General features: G+C 46.8%; 1 protein-coding gene across 1 annotated transcript in view; it reads left to right on the top strand.

Moving 5' to 3' along the window:
• Window positions 1-19851, top strand: part of TFCP2L1 (transcription factor CP2 like 1) — a 71333-nt gene that overhangs the window by 18394 nt on the left and 33088 nt on the right. The window contains exon 3 of the mRNA XM_010376431.2: window positions 19319-19395. Within this exon, the coding sequence (XP_010374733.1) occupies window positions 19319-19395 (77 nt within the window). The remainder of the gene's footprint in view (window positions 1-19318; window positions 19396-19851) is intronic.

Raw genomic sequence — 19851 nt, 5'->3', positions numbered from 1 at the left:
GATCAGATGGCTGTAGATGTGTGGTATTATTTCTGAGGACTCTGTTCTGTTCCATTAGGGCCGGCCGTGGTGGCTCATGTCTGTAATCCCAGCACTTTGGGAGGCCAAGGCAGGTGCATCACTTGAGCTCAGGAGTTCGAGACCATCCTGGCTAACATGGTGAAACCCCATCTCTACTAAAAATACAAAAAATTAGCCAGATGTGGTGGCACATGCCTGTAGTCCCAGCTACTCGGGAGGCTGAGGCAGGAGAATCGCTTGTACCTAGGAGGCGGAGATTGCAGTGAGCTGAGATGGCACCACTGCACTCCAGCCTGGGTGACAGAGCGAGAGTCTGTCTCAAAAAGAAAAAAAAGATTTTTAATGTTTCATAGGTGTCTACATGGTCATGTCAAACTTTAATTATGTTTTAAATAGTAATGGACCAATTAATTAAAACGTCCTACTTACATGATTGAATTCCAGACAGTCCAATTCCAGAATAATATGTTCTTAATAATCACATTGCTGGATGTGGTGGTTCATGCCTATAGTACTAGCTACTTGGGAGGCTGAGATAGGAGGATCCCTTCAGTCCAGAGTTCAAGAGCAGCCTGGGCAACATTGCAAGACCCTATCTGTAAAATAATAAATAATATGGTCGGGTGCGGTGCCTCATGCCTGTAATCCCAGGGCTTTGGGAGGCAGAGGCGGGTGGATTGATTGATCCCAGGAGTTCCAGACCAGCCTGGCCAACATGGTGAAACCCCATCTCTACTAAAAATACAAAAATTAACTGGGCGTGATGGCACTGCACCTGTAGTCCCAGCTAACTCTACTTGGGAGGCTGAGGCAGGAGAATCGCTTGAACGCGGGAGGCGGAGATGGCAGTAAGCCAAGCTTATGCCACTGCACTCCAACTTGGGCAACAGAGCGAGACTCCATCTCCAAAAAAAATAAAAAAATTTAAAAAAATGAAAAAAAAGAATTATATTAAAATCATCTATATTTTGGAAATACTTTGAAGGAAAAAGAGTCAGCCAAAACATTTTCTGTCCAAGTTGAAGTGTGTCATAAAGCACAGACAGAAGCATTGGAGGCCCTGGCGAGTCACTCAGCAGCAGTTAGTACAGGTTCACCAGGGCAGGTCACCCCTTCACTGGGGATGTGGTAGACTTCGATTGAGAACAGATTAAAGCAAGTCCCTAAAATTTCATTTCATGACTTGATGACCCGTCTGGAAAAACAGACACACAGTCACTCACTGAAGCATCACAACCTTTCTAGTCCCAAGTGACTGCAACTGCCTGCCTGGAACCCTGCTGGTGGCTGCCCCTAAACCAGGCAGACACCTGCCAGTCAGGACAGACCGTCAGTGGGGCTGGAGGAGAGGACCCTGGCTTAATAAACTTTACACTCTCACCTTGCTCTGGTCACTGCAAAAATAGGGTTATGATTTACATGGCACATTATGGAAAACCCACATTAATGGGCCAGGTACATCAAAGGCTCTCAGTAAGTGTTCCTTTCTTCTGCCACTAACTCTGGCAATTTTCTGTGGATATTTAGAGGAGGAGAGAGGGAAGGAAGATCGGGGGTGGGAAGACCCACTTTGCTCTTAGTAAAATGGGCTCCCGAGTCAGCCTTCAGGGGCCACTGCGCTGTGGTTAGAATTACTACTTGGGGGAAAAAAAAAAAAAAAAACTATTTAAAAAAAGATTAAATTCCACCACTTCGAGAGGCCGAGGTGGGCAGGAGTTCGAGACCCAGGAGTTGATCCCAGGAGTTCGAGACCAGCCTGGGCAACTTAAGGAGACCCCATCTCTACAAAAAATATAAAAATCAGCCAGGTGTGGTGGCATGCATCTGTGGTCCTAGCTACTCGGGAGACCGAGGTGGGAAAATTGCTTCAACCCGAGAGGTCAAGGCCACAATGAGCCGAGACTACATTGCTGCACTCCAACCTGGGCCACAGAGCGAGACCTTGTCTCAAAAAAAAAAAAGAGATTACTGCTTGGAAGAATGTGTAGAGTCTCTGCTCTGAATGAGGAACATGTTTTGTGTTTTGTTTTGAAGGAACCACTCTTGGTCAGGCACGGTGGCTCACGCCTGTAATCCTAGCACTTCAGGAGGCCGAGGTGGGCGGATCTCTTGAGGTCAGGAGTTGGAGACCAGCCTGGCCAACATGGCGAAACCCTGACTCTACTAAAAATACAAAACTTAGCCAGGCATGGTGGCTCATGCCTGTAATCATAGCTACTTGGGAAGCTGAGGCAGGAGAATCACTCAAACCTGGGAGGTGGAGGTTGTGGTGAGCCGAGATCGAGCCACTGCACTCCAGCCTGGGTGACAGAGCGAGACCCTGTCTCAAAAAATGTATAAATAAAATAAAGGAGCCACTCTACACAAGTAACTACCATGATTGTTCCAACCCCATCATTTCACAAGAGAAGGAAGGAAGCCCACAGTCAAGATGGAATGTTCATGGGTCACACAGCCTGCAGTGGAACTGGGAGGGGGAGGGGTCTGTTTTCACTAAGCGTCACAGTGATCAATAGGTGTATTAGGGGTTGTTAGCCACTGCATTGAGGGTATAACAGGTGACTTGCTGCTCTTCTTCACCTCTTTCTTTCCATGGGCAAAGAAGACAGCCGTGCAAAGAAAATGCCCTGGCTCTGTGCTTTGCAGGTTGGGGATCTCTCCTGTGCCCAGCCAGGTGCACTGTGCTTGGGTGGATTTGGGAGATTCTTGACCCTCTTCTGCCATTCTCCAGCCAGTGACTCTGCCTGGAACCTTCCATTTGGGTGCTTAGAGGACCCTGTGAGTCCTGAGTGGTACAGAGAAACCACACAAGCTCTAGGAATTCAGAGCATGGGCGAGAGTAGATTCCTGAAGTATAAGGGCTGGAGGGAGCCTACTTCCAATGTTCATGGACCAGCATCGTCTGCAAGTTTGTTAGAAATGCAGAATCTGGGCCTGCTGCAGGACAACTGAATCAGAATCTGCAGGTTGCCCCGCGGTGATGAACATATTACAGTTTGAGAAGCACTGATCTAAACTTTCTACCCCCGACCCTCCCATTTTATAGGTGGGTAAATTGAGGCTCAGAGATGCTATGTGACTTGTCCAAGAACATAGAGTGGTACTTCAGTCAGTCTCTTTTTTTAAAAAAAAAAATTTTTTTTTTTTCTTTTAAGAGATGTTGTCTTGCTCTGTCTCCCAGACTGGAGTACAGTGGTACAATCATGGCTCACTGTAGCCTCAAATTCCTAGGCTCAAGCGATCCTCCTGCCTTAGCTTCCTGAGTAGCTGGGACTATAGGAGCGTGCCACCATACCCAGCTAATTTTAAGACATTTTTGTAGAGACAGGGTCTTGCTATGCCTGCTGGTCTTGAATTCCTGGGCTCCTATCTCAGCTTCCCTAGCAGCTGGGATTACAGGTGAGAACTGTGGTGCCTGCTTTAAAACATTTTTATTTTTATTTAAAAGAAATATATATTAAAAAAAAAAAAAAAAAAAAAAAGACAGGGTCTCCTTATGTGGCCGAGGCTGGTTTTGAACTCCTGGGCTCAAGGGATCCTCCTGCTTCAGCCTCCCAAAGTGCTAGGATTACAGGTGTGAGACACCATGTTTTTTAAAAACAGCTTTACTTGTAGTCCCAGCTACTTGGGAGGCTGAGGCAGGAGGATCACTTGAGCCCAGGAGTTTGAGGCTGCAGTGAGCCATGAATCCCACTGTATCCCAGCTTGGGCAATAGAGCTAGATAGCATCTCTTTAAAAAATGGGTGTGGTGGCTCATACCTGTAATTCCAGCACTTTGGGAGGCTGAGGCAGGCGGATTGCTGGAGTCCAGTAGTTCGAGACCAGCCTGGGCAACATAGCGAGACCCCATGTCTACAAAAAATACAAAAATTAGCCAGTTGTGGTGGTATGCGCCTCTAGTCCCAGCTACTTGGGAGGCTGAGGTGGGAGGATCACTTGAGCCTGGGAGGTTGAGGTTGCAGTGAGCCATGATAATGCCACTGCCCTCCAGCCTGGGTGACAGAGTGAGACCCTGTCTCAAAAAAAAAAAAAAAAGCTTCTTCATTGTGATATAATTCACATACCCTACAATTCACCCATTTACTGTATACAATTCAGTGTTGTTTAGTATTCAACTTAATATACTAAGCCATCACAGCTGCTTTTAGAACACTTTTATCCTTTCTTAGAGAAATCCTGCACCCCTAGCAGTTACTCCCCATTCTCCTTTCCCTGGCCCTCAGGCAACCAGTAATCTACTTTATCTCTACACACTTGCCTATTCTAGACTTTTCGTATAAATGGTATCACACAAATGGTCTTTTGTGGCTGGCATTTTTCTGTCACCATGATGTTTTTAAGGGTGTTCATGTTGAACACGTATCAGTATTTCATTCCTTTTTTACTGCTAAATAATATTCCACCGTGGGATGTACCACTTTTTTTTTTTTTTTTTTTTTTTTGAGATGGAGTCTCGCTCTGTTGCCCAAGCTGGAGTGCAGTGGCCGGATCTCAGCTCACTGCAAGCTCCGCCTCCTGGGTTTACGCCATTCTCCTGCCCCAGCCTCCCGAGTAGCTGGGACTACAGGCGCTGCCACTGCGCCTGGCTAGTTTTTTGTATTTATAGTAGAGATGGGGTTTCACCGTGTTAGCCAGGATGGTCTCACGTTTTATTTAAACTAAAAGTTGATGGACATTTGGACCGTTTCTACTTTGTGGCTATTGTGAATAATGCTGTTGTGAGCCTTTGTGTAAAAATTTTTGTGTGGACCTATGTTTGCACTTCTCTTGGTTATATCTGTAGGAGGGGAATTGCTGGGTCAAATGGTGACTCTGGAACTGCCAGACTGTTTTTCAAAGCAGCTATACTATTTTACATCGTTACCAGCAATACAGGAGGGAGCCAGCTTCTCCCCAGCCGGCACTTGTTATTTGTTGTTGTTTATTGTTTAGTGTGTGTCTTCATGATGGAGAGGGTATGGGTAACAGGCTGGCGGCCATCTGCCAGCCTCATAAAGCAGGGTGCCCCAAAACTGGGCCCCTGTAGCACACGGGAACCAGGGGTTCAAATGCTGGGAGGATTCTTTGACTCTTCGGTCTGCTCCTCTCTGGGCAGCTGCCTTCTGCAAGCTCTGCCCACCAGCATCCCTGCCCCTCTGGCCAGACAGCAGACAGCAAGGCCACCAGAGCTTCCTGAGAGCACACGGCCTCAGCTGCCTAGAGAGACAGGTGCTCTCGTTCCCCTCCTGATTCTACACTCCCAGGAGGGGACTGCGGGTCTGGCTTGGTCACCTGCTCACCTAGACCAAGGTGGCCCAAGAGGTGGGCCTGGCGTAACTGACCCTGGCTGTCCCCACCTTCCCCATCTCCACTCTGCAGCCAGAGGCTGGGAGTAGAGGAGCAGTTCCAGACAGGGTCCTTAGATACCCCGAGAAGCAGGCTCTGTTGCCCTAGGAGACTGCTCCGGAAAGGCCTTCTCACCAGAGGCTGGGACATGAAATGGGGCTGCCTGGGGAAGGCAGGTGGTGGGGGTTGGGTAAGAACAAGTGCAAAGCGAGTGGCCAGGTGGGCTGGGCCCTGCCTTCGAGACCTGGGGTCAAGTGATGTGGTCATGCGGCGACCCTCAGCCCGGCACATGGGTCCCCCCTCCTGAGCCCCAAGCCTATGTAGGTGGCAGGGCTTGGAGGGGAGGTGCCTGAGTGAGTCATGATTCTGCCCTTATCTTTAGAGATTTGGTTTTTCTACTCTTTACTGTCCTTTATCCTACTAACTTACAGGGCAGGTTTTTTTTTCTTTTTTCTTCGGGTTTTCAACATTTATTTTTTGGCAAGTTAATGCATTTACTTGGTTCAAAATTTAAGTGGTAAAAGGGATTGTGGTAAGTCTCCCATCTCTGCCCCTCCAGTGCCCCTCCTCAGAGGCAGCTGATGTTATCCCCGGCCCCAGTATATTTTCAGGCATAAACAAGCAAAGATGCTTATCTGGCCTTGTCTTAAACACACACACACACACAGGGCAATGATCTACGTGTTTAGGATTTCTGTAGGCCTTGTCCAGTCACCCTCCAAAGAGACAGTACCTGTTGATATCCCTACCTCTGGTACAGGAGGACACCTGTCTCCACACTTGGCATTGTCAGCATTTTGAATCCTTTCTAATACGCGTGGAGCATAGCAGCATCTTATTTTGATTTGCGTTCCTTTGATTTCTAGGAACTGTTGCAAGTGAAACTAAGCATCTTCCTGTGTTTCTATGCCCTTCGTATGTCTTTTGCCAAAAACTGACAGTTGATATCCATGGCTCATTTTTCTTTTGGCTTTTTGCTTATGGGTCTGCAAGAACCATGATATTAGGTTAAACCATATGCACTTGCCGTTTTGTAAATCAAAATCGGTCAGTTATCTACGGTTTCTTATTGTTCATCTACTATGGATACAAATTCAACTAGCAAAACTGGTGAATTCCTATGTACCAGCAATAACAAAGTATAAAATAAAATAGAAAAGGGCCAGGCGTGGTGGCTCACGCCTGTAATCCCAGCACTTTGGGAGGCCAAGGCGGGCAGATCACCTGAGGTCGGAAGTTCGAGACCAGCCTGACCAACATGGAGAAACCCCATCTCTACTAAAAATACAAAATTAGCTGGGCGTGGTGGTGGCTCACGCCTGTAATCCCAGCTACTTGGGAGGCCGAGGCAGGAAAATTGCTTGAACCCGGAAGGTGGAGGTTGTGGTGAGCTGAGATTGTGCCATTGTACTCCAGCCTGGGCGACAAGAGCGAAACTCTGTCTTAAAACAAACAAACAAACACAAAATAGAAAAAAGAGACACTATTCCCAGTATGAGAGCAAATGAAACAATTTAAAAAATGGTTGTTAAGTGTCCAAGTACTTATGAGTATGTCAGTGTTCATATAGCGACCCAGTAGATTTTGTGGAGGGGAAATACATTTAGACGTAAAGGTGTCAAAAATAGTAGTGAGAGTTCTGGGTACCCTGTCCTCAGCTTCCCATAATGTAACCTATTACATAACAATAGTACAATTACTGAAACCAGGAACCGACACTGGTATGATTCTGTCGTCTACTACAGTCTGTGTGTGCATTTTACCATTTCTCCCACTACTGTCTGTTGTTCTGGGATCCCATGCTGCAGGGGAGTTGTCATGTCTCCTGACTCTTCATCAATCTGTGACAGTCCTTTTGTCTTTCCTTGTCTTCCGGGACCCTCAGACTTAAAGAGCTTTATTATTATTTTATTTTCTTTCTTTTTTATTTTATTGTATTTTTTTGAGACGGCGTCTCACTCTGTCGCCCAGGCTGGAGTGCAGTGGTACAATCTCGGTTCGCTGCAACCTCCACCGCCCGGGTTCAAGCAATTCTCTTGCCTCAGCCTCCCGAGTAGCTGGGATTGCAGCTGCCCGCCACCACGCCCGGCTCATTTTTGTATTTTTAGTAGAGACGGGGTTTTCAGCATGTTGGCCAAGCTGGTCTCAAACTCCTGACCTCGTGATCCGCGTGCCGCGGCCTCCCAAAGTGCTGGGATTACAGGCAAGAGCCACCCACCGTGGCCGGCCTATTATTATTTTAATTTATTGTTATCATCTTTAATAAATAAGAGACGAGGTCTCTCTGTGTTGCTCAGGCTGCTCTCAATTCCAGAGCTCAAACAATCCTCCTGCCTTGGCCTTCCAAAGTGTGGGGATTATAGGCATGAGCCACCATGCCTGGCCAGGAGCTTGATTTTGCAGCATGCTTCTCAATTTGAGTCTGCCTGATGTTTTTTAAATGATGAGATTGGAGTTATACATTTTTGGCAAGACTGCTACTGAAGTGACATCGTGTCCCCGGCAGGGCTCTGGGGATCGTGGTGCTGATGTGTCTTTTGCTGGTGCTATTCGTTTGCTGATGTAGTTAGGGTAGAGTCTGCCAGGTTTCTCCACTGTAAAGTTACCTTTCCTCCTTTGTAATTGATCAATATCTTGGGGTGGAGGGTGTGACTTGGAGGCTGTTTTCCAGCTTGCTTTTTCCCTCAATCTTTTGCTCACTTATTTTAGCATCCACTGTTGGATTGTGTCCACACCACTTATTATTGTGATGTTTGCCTAATGGTGATTTTCTGTTGATTTTCTTCTCCTTTCTATATTTGTAATTGGAAGGCTACTATAAAAGAATTTTTCCTTCTCTACCGTTAACTTATGTATTTACTTACTCTATCAGTATAGACTCATGGATAGTTATTTTATTCTTTGGGTAAAAATGAAATCACTTTGCTGTTTATTTGCTGTTTACATTGTTCAGCTGTGGCCATCGAGAGCTCCTTTGGGTTGGTGCTTGTGTTGCTCTGACATGGCTTCGTTCTTCTTGGAGCATTTCCTCACTTCTTGGCGCTACAGATGCTTAAGTCTCATCTTGTAATCTGCCTGCCCCAGCTCTGTAAACAGTCCTTTCTCTAAGGAGCCTTCAGTAACTATCTTGCAAGTGTCTACTTGGATTCATCTTATGCCAGACGTGATGCCTAGCCTGTGGCATTCATAAGCAGCTGCGAAAAGAAGGCCAAATGCCTTGCCCAAGGTCGTGCAGGTGATAGTCCATCAGGCTCAGGATTAGGGTCTGTTCCTGGCAAAGCCTTTTCCCTGAAGCATGCTGTCTTATGTGTGAGCGCTCTGTGTCAATAGACACTTGCATAATATTGCACATGTGCAAGTGACAAGGTAGGCCATGCGTGCTGGGCATGATGAGTTCGGGATTGTGCTTTCTGCATCTGCCATTATTACAGGACTGTTGGCATCCAGCCCTCCTTTCTCAGTGGTAATGATGGCCTCCATTATGTTTTATGTGGCATTAATTACCCAAACCAGTAACTGTTGGAAAGTAAACAACCTGTAAATCTTGGCTAGCTCAGGCAATTGCCTCCTGTTTTTGGGAACACCGTGATCCAGGCAGGAGGCCCTGCGCTGGGTTCTGCTCACTGGGGCACAGCCACTCTAGCTTTCCATGCTGCTCTGCAGGAGCACCTGGTGGGCACCACCCAGGGGAGGCCCGCTGGGAGAGGGGCAGCCTGCTTTGGGCAGTGCTGTGGTTGCAGCAGCAGACCCTGCAAGACGGTGGATGGCCTGGTGGAGTTATCCCTGCCTGGGGGAGTGTCCCAGCTGGCTCTGTGACCTCGGCAGTTAGGTCACTTGGTGTGTGGAGCTGTGTGAGGGCTGGAGGACAGTTTCTGTGTGCAGCCCAGAGTACAGTGACCTCTGCTTGGGTGGGGCTCTGTAGGAGGGCGCATACAGTACCTGTTATTTGGCTGGCCTTTGCTGAGTACTTACTATTAATACATGTGGGAGGGAAGTACATTATCTCATTTAATCCTCACAAGACTTCTGCAAAAAGCATTTTGCAGATGTTGAGAGTGAAATGCTGAGAGGTTTAAGAACTCAGCTGTGGTCCTGGAATATGGGAGGGTCTGACTCAACGCAGGTGGTATATCTGACCTGACCCCAGCTCCCTTTCCCCTCTTGTCCTGGGCCAGGCTGTAGGCTGCTGAGTCTTTGCCATTAACTTGCACTGTGATATTGCGCACGTCAGCACCTCTCTGGGCCTTGGTTTCTTCATCTCTGAAATGGGCGCAGTCATAGTGTGCTGTGGGTCCTTCAGGGTGATCTCTCGATGAGACCCTGGGTTGATGGGACCCCCTGTCTTACATGGGCTGTGTGTGTTTCGTGCTCTATGAACTGGACTCCCTTCCCCAAATACCACCTGTCTCATTGGCCTTTGGGTACCAACCTGACACTGGGAAAATAAATACCAAACGCTGTATTGTGAACATCCATTATGTACTTGGAACAGTGTGGCGTATGTTCCCCTCTTTTCTGTTTCCTATTTTTCAAATTCAGATGCAATATGTCCCTAGTTGTTTTTTTTTTTTTAAGCCAATACTGAAGATATATCTAATTTAACAAGCAAAAGTCCTTCTCTTCCCATTGTTAGATGTATATATTAGACTTACAGATATATGGGTTTGAGTATAACTTACTTCAAAACAAAAGTGCAGTCACACTGTATACATACTCAGCAACTTGCTTTTCGTGTGTGTATGGTGGATGACTTTTTACATCTATAACAGATCTAGGACTGCCTAAGCCTTTTTGTAATCCTAATTTTAAAATTATTTTTTAACTTCTAATTCAAAGTAATTTTCAATTTCAAACTATGGAAGAATTAAAAAGTTATTACAGTGAGTATGTGTATCCTCCACTAGATTCACCAGTTTTTAATGTTTTGTCATACTTGCTTTATCCCTATAGATGCACCTATGTGCATTTATGTGTATCTATCTATAGATGTATATATATCTATAGCTCTATAGAAGGATGTATAAATAAGGATAGCTATTGATTTAGATATCTCTATTATATATATTTTTTCCTCCCTGAATATTTTGAGAGTTAGTTGCAGACAACATGTTTGTTTGTTTGTTTGTTTGTTTTTAGGCAGAGTTTCACTCTTACTGCCCAGGCTGGAGTGCAGTGATGCAATCTCAGCTCACTGCAACCTCTACCTCCTGGATTCACTTGATTGTCCTGCCTCAGCCTCCCAAGTAGCTGGGATTACCCACCTACTCCCAGCCTCCCAAGCCTCCCAAATAGCTGGAATTAGCCACCGCGTCCGGCTAATTTTGTATTTTTACTGGAGACAGGGTTTCACCATATTGGTCAGGCTGGTCTTGAACTCCTGACCTCAAGTGAGCCACCACGCCTGACCAGACAACATGATCTTTTATTCATACTTTAGCGTGTATTTCCTAAGAACAAGGATATTCTTTTATATAACCACAAGCACATTATCAAATTTGGGAAATTTAACATCAATATAATACCCTCACCTATCATCTATCCCTATTAAAATAGGGCCAATTGTTCTGATGTCCCATAGCAGCTTTTTGCCTTGATCCAGACCCAGTTCAGGACTGGACGTTGTGTTTAGTTGTGCCACTCCTGACCCTGCTTGAATCGGGACGGATCCTCAGTCTCCCCTCGTCTTTCATGATGTTGATGCTTCTGAAGGGACAGGCCAGGAGATTGTAGGCGGTCTCTCTGTTTGGGTTTGCTTGTGTTTCCTCATGATGAAATTCAGGTGGTGCACTTTGGGCAGAGACAAGAAGTAGGTGATGCCACATCCTCAGTGGTCCTTGCAGGAGGTGGACATGCTACAGACCACTGGGTGAAGCTGTGCGCCTCTTCCTCTGTGATGGCTCCATGGTTTAGTAGTAACGTGATTGCTGACCATTTTGTTGATTTCCAGTTTGGGGCTGTAGCAGTACTGCTGCTTTGAACATCCAGCCTTGTTCAGGTTTTTTTTAGCACATAAGCTGGCAGTTCTGTAGACTGGAGTCCTGGTGACGGGATGGCTGGGCGCTTATTAATATTGATGGGTATTGGCCAAAGTGCCCTGTAGGCTGTGGCTTGTTACCTCCCAGCTCCAGCATGTGTGAGGCGAGGGCCCGTTTCCCCACATCACTGTCCTTGTGGCCTGCCAGCAATCTGTTAGTTTTTTGCCGTCTGACAGATGATCAGGCACGGGCTGCGTTGTTTTCATCTGGCATTTCTTTATATGAGTGAGGTGGAGCATCTTTTCGTGTTCTTCATGGTTTGCCTAACAAGTTCCAGCTCTGTTATTTGCTATAAGGAATTTAGCACCAAATTCTGCCACTGTTAATTACAAACTGACCACGTACCAGTATTGTCCTTGGCACTGGGCGTAGGGGTGACCTGGTTCGGGTGAACCGGTGGCGGGCCTGTTCTCAGAGCTTTCCGTTGTCCATTGAGGGGCTGTGACTTAGCCCTCATTCAAGGAAGAGGGGTGGGCAAAGTTGCAAAGTGCCAAAAGAAGTTGGGAGGAAGGAAGGAAGTCAACAGGAAGAAGAAAAATTACATGAAAATTCCAAGTTTAGTGTCTAAAAACACAGTGCTTGAATGGATTGCAGCCCTGCCCATTCATTCCTGTGTGGTGTGTGACCGCTTCCTGGCTGCAGCGGCAGAGTTGAGTAGTGTGGGCGGCCTTAGGTCCCACCAAGCTGAAGATGGTTGCTGTGCAGCCCTTCACGGGGAAGGTTTGCTGATGCTTGGGCTGGAAGGTGTTGGACTTGTGGGTTGCAGGTGAGAAGAGGGAGAGCACAAAGGTTAACTGAGTACTTGTGTATTTTATCTAGCCTTCCCTCCGCCCCCTGCTGCTCTTCAGGTGGGTAGAGGGCAGGAGGGGCAAGGGGGCGGAGTCTGAGCACAGCTGTAAGATTGGGGTAGAGAAGTTTCCACACCCATTTGTGTGGCTCAGAGCCCTTGGGCAGGACCCAGGCCATCCTTCTTGTAGGGTGGTGGGGTGTGGCAGGGTGTGGCAGCCTAAATCCAGCTGAGGAGCCCCACCCCTCCCCTGGGAGGGATAGTACTGCCTGGACACCCTCAGGCTATAGCTGGAGGGCAGGCAAGAGGGGGCCTCAGCTCAGCCTGCAGTGGGGGTGGGTGGTGGGTGGAGCCTGTCACTGCCCCTCCCTAGCCCCTGCCACTCTCAAGGTCACCTTGGCTCCTCTGGGCTGGGCTGGGCTGGCAGCTACCTGCTCGCCAGTTTTCATCACAAAGTAACCTGGGGCTCCTTCCCTGCTAGCTTTTAAAAGGCCTTTAATAGCCTGACAGTGTAGGGTTGGGCCAGGACTTTGGAGTGAGTCGCCTTGAAACCTTTCCAGGCACTGCATGCCCAGTATCGTTCTACCTCCTGCTGAAGCTCTTACTGGACCCAGAGGTTTCCTGGGGCCGTTGCGAGACCTCCTGTATGCCAAAGTCTCTGCGGGGTGCACCTTTAACCCTCCAACAACCTATGCTCCGCCTCCCGGGTTCAAGCCATTCTCCTGCCTCAGCCTCCCGAGTAGCTGGGATTACAGGCGTCTGCCACCACGCCTGGGTAAATTTTTGTATTTTTGTTTGCTTTTGTTTTTGAGATGGAGTTTCGCGCTTGTCACCCAGGCTGAAGTGCAATGGCATGATCTCGCCTCACTGCAACCTCCCCATCCCAGGTTCAAGCAATTCTCCTGCCTCAGCCTCCTCAGTAGTTGGGACTACAGGCGCCCGCCACCGTGCCCAGCTAATTTTCGTATTTTTAGTAGTGATGGGGTGTCACCATGTTGGCCAGGATGGTCTCAAACTCCTGACCTCAGGTGATCCTCCCACCTTGGCCTCCCGAAGTGCTGGGATTACAGGCACAAAGCACTGTGCCCTGGCCACCTAGAATTTGTTATATATATTATGTGGTCAGGATTAATTTTTCCATATGGATAACCAGTTATCCCACACTATTGAGGAAAGATGGACCCATCGTCATTTATAGTGTCATGTATCAAGTTTCCAAATAAGGAAGGCTCGTCTGGGCTCCTCCTTCTTTCCCATTGTTCTGTTTCTCCCTGTGCCAAAATAACATGGCTTTAGTTGCCATGACTTTATAGTATGTTCAGAGTATGGTAACATATGTTTCAGGGGGACTAGTGTATCGCAAGGAAATGAATATCTAAATTTTATGCCCCAGTGTGGTTATACATCCATGAGAGTTCTAGCTTCATCTTGGTTCAGCGAGTTGAGGGCATGGGACAGGAGGGATTTGAGTCCCGGGAGAAGCGGGAGGGTTTAGATGTGTCGAAGAAGGTCCTGAAATAAAATGAATATCAAGAAGTTCAGGGGAAATGTAATAGATACACTCCTTGAATATTAGAGCCAGGTGGGACCTTTGCAGTAACGAAACACTGTGTGCAGTCGTCTAGCAGGTACGGAAGAGGTGGCCCGGTGGCCATGCGTCCCACCTTTGGCGTCAGACAGACCAGGTTTGATCTTTAACAGGACATTTCAGCTCTCTGGAACTTAATTTCCTTGTTTATAACATAGGGCAACAATAGACTTTTCTTATAGGATTGTTGAGAGGACTAAGTAAAATGATGTATATACAGGGCTCGCAGTGTACTGACACACAGCTACATGATGATTCAGTTTTGGTTATTTTTAGCCTATTTCCTTGATTCTAAGACCAGCTCCCCCCTCCCACATTTTACAATTCCTAAGTTAGAACAAGCTTTACCACCACCTTCTACAATGATCTGTTTTCCCTCCTGGATCATTGTTTAGAACGTAGGAAACAAACAAACAAAAACCTTAACTTGGGAAGTTACGCTGTACGGCATTCGGCACACTTTAATCTGTGTGCAAAATGGGAGCAGATGCCTTCCAGAAAGGAGAGGTTGAGAGAGAATCATGGACAACTACAGCTGTCCTGTGCCCAGCACGTGACACCCACCAGGTGGGATGTGGCAAGTGTGGAGGGTTCTGGAAACTGAGCTTTCTGCCCCGGGCTCTGCCACTTACAAGCTGTGTGAGCTTGCCCCAGTCAGGTAACCTCTCTGAGCCTCTGCTTCCCCATCCAGCAGGGCGGGTGATCCTAACTGCTGCTGCCACTCATCTGGAAAGCCAGGTGAGTGACTACCTGAGTGAGCCTTGCCACACATAAGCACTCTGTGAATGGAGCTGTTTGCCGCTGTTCCCTAGAGGCACTCCTCCCCTCTGCCTGGCTGTGCTTTGCTTTGGGGGATTTCTTCTTGTTTTTTTTTTTGTTGTTGTTTGTTTGTTTGTTTTTTTTTTTTTGAGACAGAGTCTCACTCTCTTGCCCGGGCTGGAGCGCAGTGGTGCGATCTTGGCTCACTTCAACCTCTGCCTCACAGATTCAAGCAACTCTCTTGCCTCAGCCTCCTGAGTAGAGTAGCTGCGATTACAAGATGCGCCACCACGCCCGGCTAATTTTTATGTTTTTAGTAGAGGTGGGGTTTCACCATGTTGGCCATGCTGGTCTCGAACTCCTGACCTCAGGCGATCCATCTGCCTTGGCCTCCCAAAGTGCTGGGATTATAGGCATGAGCCTCTGCGCCTGCCTGGCTTTAGGATTTCTTTATCATTCTTCCCCTGAATTACAGAAATCCTGCCTACTCTTCAAAGCCCGTGTCACATGTTTTCTCATCCCCTGGTTTGAACCTGTCTCACACTCCCCACCTCATCTTGGATGCCTATTGGTCACTTTTGGGCCCCCTTCATCTCTTATGGAATTTTCAGCATTATAATACGGCTCTTCCAGGACTGTTTGATGTACTCCAGAGGATTGTCGACCCTTTGAGGGCAGCAGTGTGTCTTAACTTTGGCAAACCCTGTAATGCTAACAGAGAACAGCACTATAGCACTGTAAAGAAGGTGAAATCACATGTATGCATTTGCTGAGTGCCTACTGTGTGCACACAGTGCGGTGGTGAGCAGAACAGACACACAACCTGTGTCTTCTCATAGCCCACTGTTCTGGTTCCTACCCACGCCCAGCAGTGATGCTGGCCAGGCAGAGAAATGCCCTTGTGCCCTAGGTCAGTTCAGCCTGCTCGTCAGCCTGTGTGTGACCTTCTGCATGGCTTTTGGGATGGTGCTGTTGTGCTGTGTGAGTTAGGTGGGAGGTCAGCTTGGGCCCACTGTGTTGGCATGGGGGTAGGCATGCAGAGGGTGGCTGGATGTCCATCTGCATGGCTAGAAAGGAGGATTTGGTGGTGAAGTGTGTGGATCAGGACCCCGCTGCTGGTGGAGAAGGCTCATGCAGCCATGATCCCTGGCCCAGGAGAAGCTGTGATCCTGGGCCTAACGCCTCCCTCAATGGCTTTACCCTCCAAGTGGCTGCCCTTATGTTCAGGCCTGGAAATTGCTCTCTACAGGACAGGAGGCGCCTGCTGTTTGGCGTAAGCTGAGGTTGCCCTGCAGAGCCTGGAGGTCAGTGCTAATTGGGCCCTGTGGCACCCGTAAACTCACTTAATGACCACCTGGACGTTGGGTCTCATGCTAGGGCCGCTGTCTGCGTTCTTTATCTGCGAAGGCAGAGGACACTGGAAAAACCAGTTAGGGTGTGTGAGGAGCGTTTTATGTCGATATCAAGGGAGTGCTGGACTCTTGGTTCAGGAGCCTGGAAATCTATGCAATCTGGCTTTTTCAGAAAGTCGGCCATGTTGAATACGGCAGCAAGACCTTTTTAGGAGTCACATCTGAACAGGCAAGTGGGCAGGACGAGAGTTTGGGGTTTGCTCATCTTCCCTCTGATGGGAAAGGCGCCCAGCACGTCACCATGAGCAGCACTGGGGTTTGGCGTGGTCAAGAAGTGTTCACTGGCATGTGACCAGAGACCTTCGGAATAGCTGAGATGGAGTATGGCCCAGTGCGCATGGCTGTGCTCAGCCAGTGTCATGGCCAGTGGGGAGCTGTGGTGAGAACTCCAGGAACATGCGCCATGTGGTTCTGCTGCCCTCCCTGTTCCTAGGATTCCCACTCACATTTGGCATCAAATTATTGCTCAGCAAACCTTTTATTTTTATTTTTATAGAGACGGCAGCTCGCTCTGTTGCCCAGGTTGGAGTTGGAGACCAGCCTTCCTCAGCCTCCTAAAGCACTGGGATGATAGGCGTGAACAAACATTTGCAATGAATGATTTAATTTCATATTCTTTGTCTATTTCATTATTCCTTGGTGAGGGTGGGAGTGTATTTGCTTTCTGTGGCTGTTGTAACAAGTTGATACAAATGTGTTAATTACATATGCATTAACTTAAAACAACAAATGATTCTCTCACCATTCTGGAGACAAGCAGTCGGAAATTCAGCTCCTGGGGGATCTTGGGGAGACTTCATGCCTTCGAGCTTTGGTGGCCCCAGGCTTCCTTGACCCGTGGCCCTGTCACTGCAGTCTCTGCCTCTGTGGTCACATAGTGCCTCCTCTCTTTTCTGTCTCTTATGTTTCTCGTAAGCACACTTGAATTGAGGGCCTACCCAGATAATACAGGGTGACTTCCTCATCTCAGAATCTTAATTGTGTCTGCTAAGACTACTATTCCAAATGTAAGGTCACATTTCCAGGTTCTGGGAATTAGGATGTGACATCTTTTTGGGGACCACCATTCAACCCACTACACGGGTATTTTAGTACTAATGAATTGTTTTTTGAGCTATATAATGGCTCTTTTCTGGGCATGTTGGCTCGTGCCTATAATCTCAGCACTTTGGGATGCCAAGACAGGGGGATCACTTGAGCCCAGGAGTTCAAGACCAGCCTTGGCAACATAGTGAGACTCGGTCTTTACAAAAATAAAAAATTAGGCATGCTGGCGTCTGCCTGTAGTCTTAGCTACTTGGGAGGCTGAGGTGGGAGGATAGCTTGAGCTGGGAGGTTGAGGCTGCAGTGAGTCTTGATTGCACCACTGCACTCTAGCCCGGGTGACAGAGCAAGACTCTGTCTCAAAAAATAAAATAAAATAAATAAAAACCCATAGTCACTGGGTTTGTTCTTCCTAGTCTGCAGTTGCATTAAGTTTTTTATATTCATATATAGAAATAATTTTAAATTTTATGTAGCCAGATGTCCTTTTCTTTCCATTGGTTTTAGGTTCAGAAAGTTCTTTCTTATTGAGTATCTTTATTGAGTATCTGATAAATAGTCATTCACGGTAGAATAAAACCTTAAGAAATTGACTTAAAAACATCGACTAATGAGAATTTTATTTATCATGTGCAACATGATGTTTTGAACTATGTATCCTTTGTATATTGGTTGAGTCTAGCTAAGTGACATAGACATTACCTCATATTTATTATTTTTTTGTCATGGGAGCACTTGAAATAGACCGTTAGCAATTTTCTAGAATACAATTAATTGTTATTAACAATAGTCACCATGTTGTTCAATAGATCTCTTGAACTTATTCCTCTTGTCTAATGGGAATTTGTATTCTTTGATGAACATCTTCCCTATTCCTCCACAAGAAATTGACTTTTTCATCTAATGATAACTTGTTTTGATATTTGCTGTGAGGATCTACACTCGGAAAGAAACAGCTAGTCTCCACATGTGATAAAATTTCATAGATCTATACACATATAAGCCTACAGAAAAAGAGAGGGAACATGCAAAACCCAGAGAAATTGAAGTGAGATCTGCAGTTTTGATAATGTACCATGGTTCCATCAGATGCTGCAATGGGGGATGCTGGCACAAGGTACACAGGACTTTAATGTCCTTTTTTTTTTTTTTTTTTTTTTAAGACCAAGTCTCGCTCTGTTGCCTAGGCTGGAGTGCAGTAGTATAATCTTGGCTCACTGCAACCTCCACTTCCTGGGTTCAAGTGATTCTCCTGTCTCAGCCTCCTGAGTAGCTGGGACTACAATCGCACGCCACCACAGCTAATTTTTATATTTTTAGTAGAGACAGGGTTTCACCATATTGGTCAGGCTAGTCTCGAACTTCCCGACCTCAAGTGATCCCACCTGCCTCAGCTGGGTGCTGGGATTACAGGTGTAAGCCACCGTGCCTGGCCATATTTTTATAACTTCTTAAGAGTCTGTAATTATTAAAAATAAAAAATTAAAAAGCTAATTAGATATACCAATACCAATTATTAAATGATTTATTGTATTGTTTGTAAAACACCCTTTATTAAGTTGCGATATATGCTAGAGTCTTGTAAAATTGTAGTTCAACATTTAATTTTGGGAAAATTGACATCATTTGAGAGATACATATATAACAGTCTTCCCTTCTGGGAGCACAGTGTGTCCTGTTTATTCGTGGTATATTTTATATTTCAATAAAATGTGTGTAGTTTCCTTCAGATTTCATAGATGTTTTTAAATGTTCTGTTATTATGGATGGATGTTTTTTCCATTTATATTCTTTGTCCAGCCTGTGCTGGTTATATGTCCCTGAATATAATTTCCATACCCTTTCAAATGCATGGAATTCTTTTAACTGGGGAACATACTTTGCATTCTCCCATTAGAGACAATGTTTAACAGGCTTCTTCGTTCCTTCAAACCTGCTCTCAGAAAGGCTGTGGTTGGTTATTTACCCTGTAATGTGAATTTCAGTAGCTGTGTTCTCTATCCTGATATATTGGGGGATTTGTAAAGACATATGAGTTAGTTTTCAGAGATTGTAATGCTAACTGTATTTTCCTGGATTCTGTTTCTTTGAACATTGTAGCGGTGCTGTCTTTAGTAGGTCACACGGTGTATTGCCTGGGGTATCCTAGCCTGACCAGGTGGGGTGGACAGACTGATGTCAGTCCAGACAGTGAGCTGGGCTGGCCATGGGCTCTCTTCTCTGCTTTGCTCCCCAGGGCCTTGAGGCCTGGATGAGCACTGAGGGTATTGAGAAGGCTGCTAGCTGGATGAACCCCAAATTTAGGAACACTCAGAAATGGAAAATGTCCCATTAACCCCCATCCAGGTCAGTCTTACGAAATCCGACTATTGGAGAATCGGAAGCTGGGCGACTTTCAAGATCTGAACACAAAATATGTCAAGGTAAGCCCCACAGGCTGTTCTCACCGCCTCGGGGAGAGAGGCCTGATTAGGGTCTGGGCACCTGGGCTTGCTGGAGTTGGGCACGAGCTGGAAGGTTAGGGAGAGGCCAGGTTCAGCTCAGCCCTCAATGGTGAGACAGCCCCTGTTTGGCTTCTCTGGAGCCTGTTGCCCAGGTGGGGATTAGATGGGTTGGCAGCGTTTAACTTTTCTGAGCTTCAGTTTGCTCATCTGCACAAAAGGGTTAATAAATTAGACATAAACACAAAGCATTTAGTAATACTGGGACAAATTGTAGTCATCACTGTTGTTGCTGTTGTTAAGTGTTACTGGGATCTGAGGAGGGGATAGTGGGCGAAGCTTGAGAACTGGGAAAGGAAACTCCAGGAGGAGGGGCCTCAAAGGTGGGAGGGTTTGCTGTGGCTCAGGGAAAAGAGGTGGGTTCCTCTTGGCCCCCAC

Source organism: Rhinopithecus roxellana, chromosome 14 (assembly GCF_007565055.1).
Source record: "Rhinopithecus roxellana isolate Shanxi Qingling chromosome 14, ASM756505v1, whole genome shotgun sequence".
NCBI classification, from domain to species: Eukaryota; Metazoa; Chordata; class Mammalia; order Primates; family Cercopithecidae; genus Rhinopithecus; species Rhinopithecus roxellana.
The sequence above is the reverse complement of the archived record's forward strand: the minus strand, read 5'-3'. Positions and strand labels throughout refer to the sequence as shown.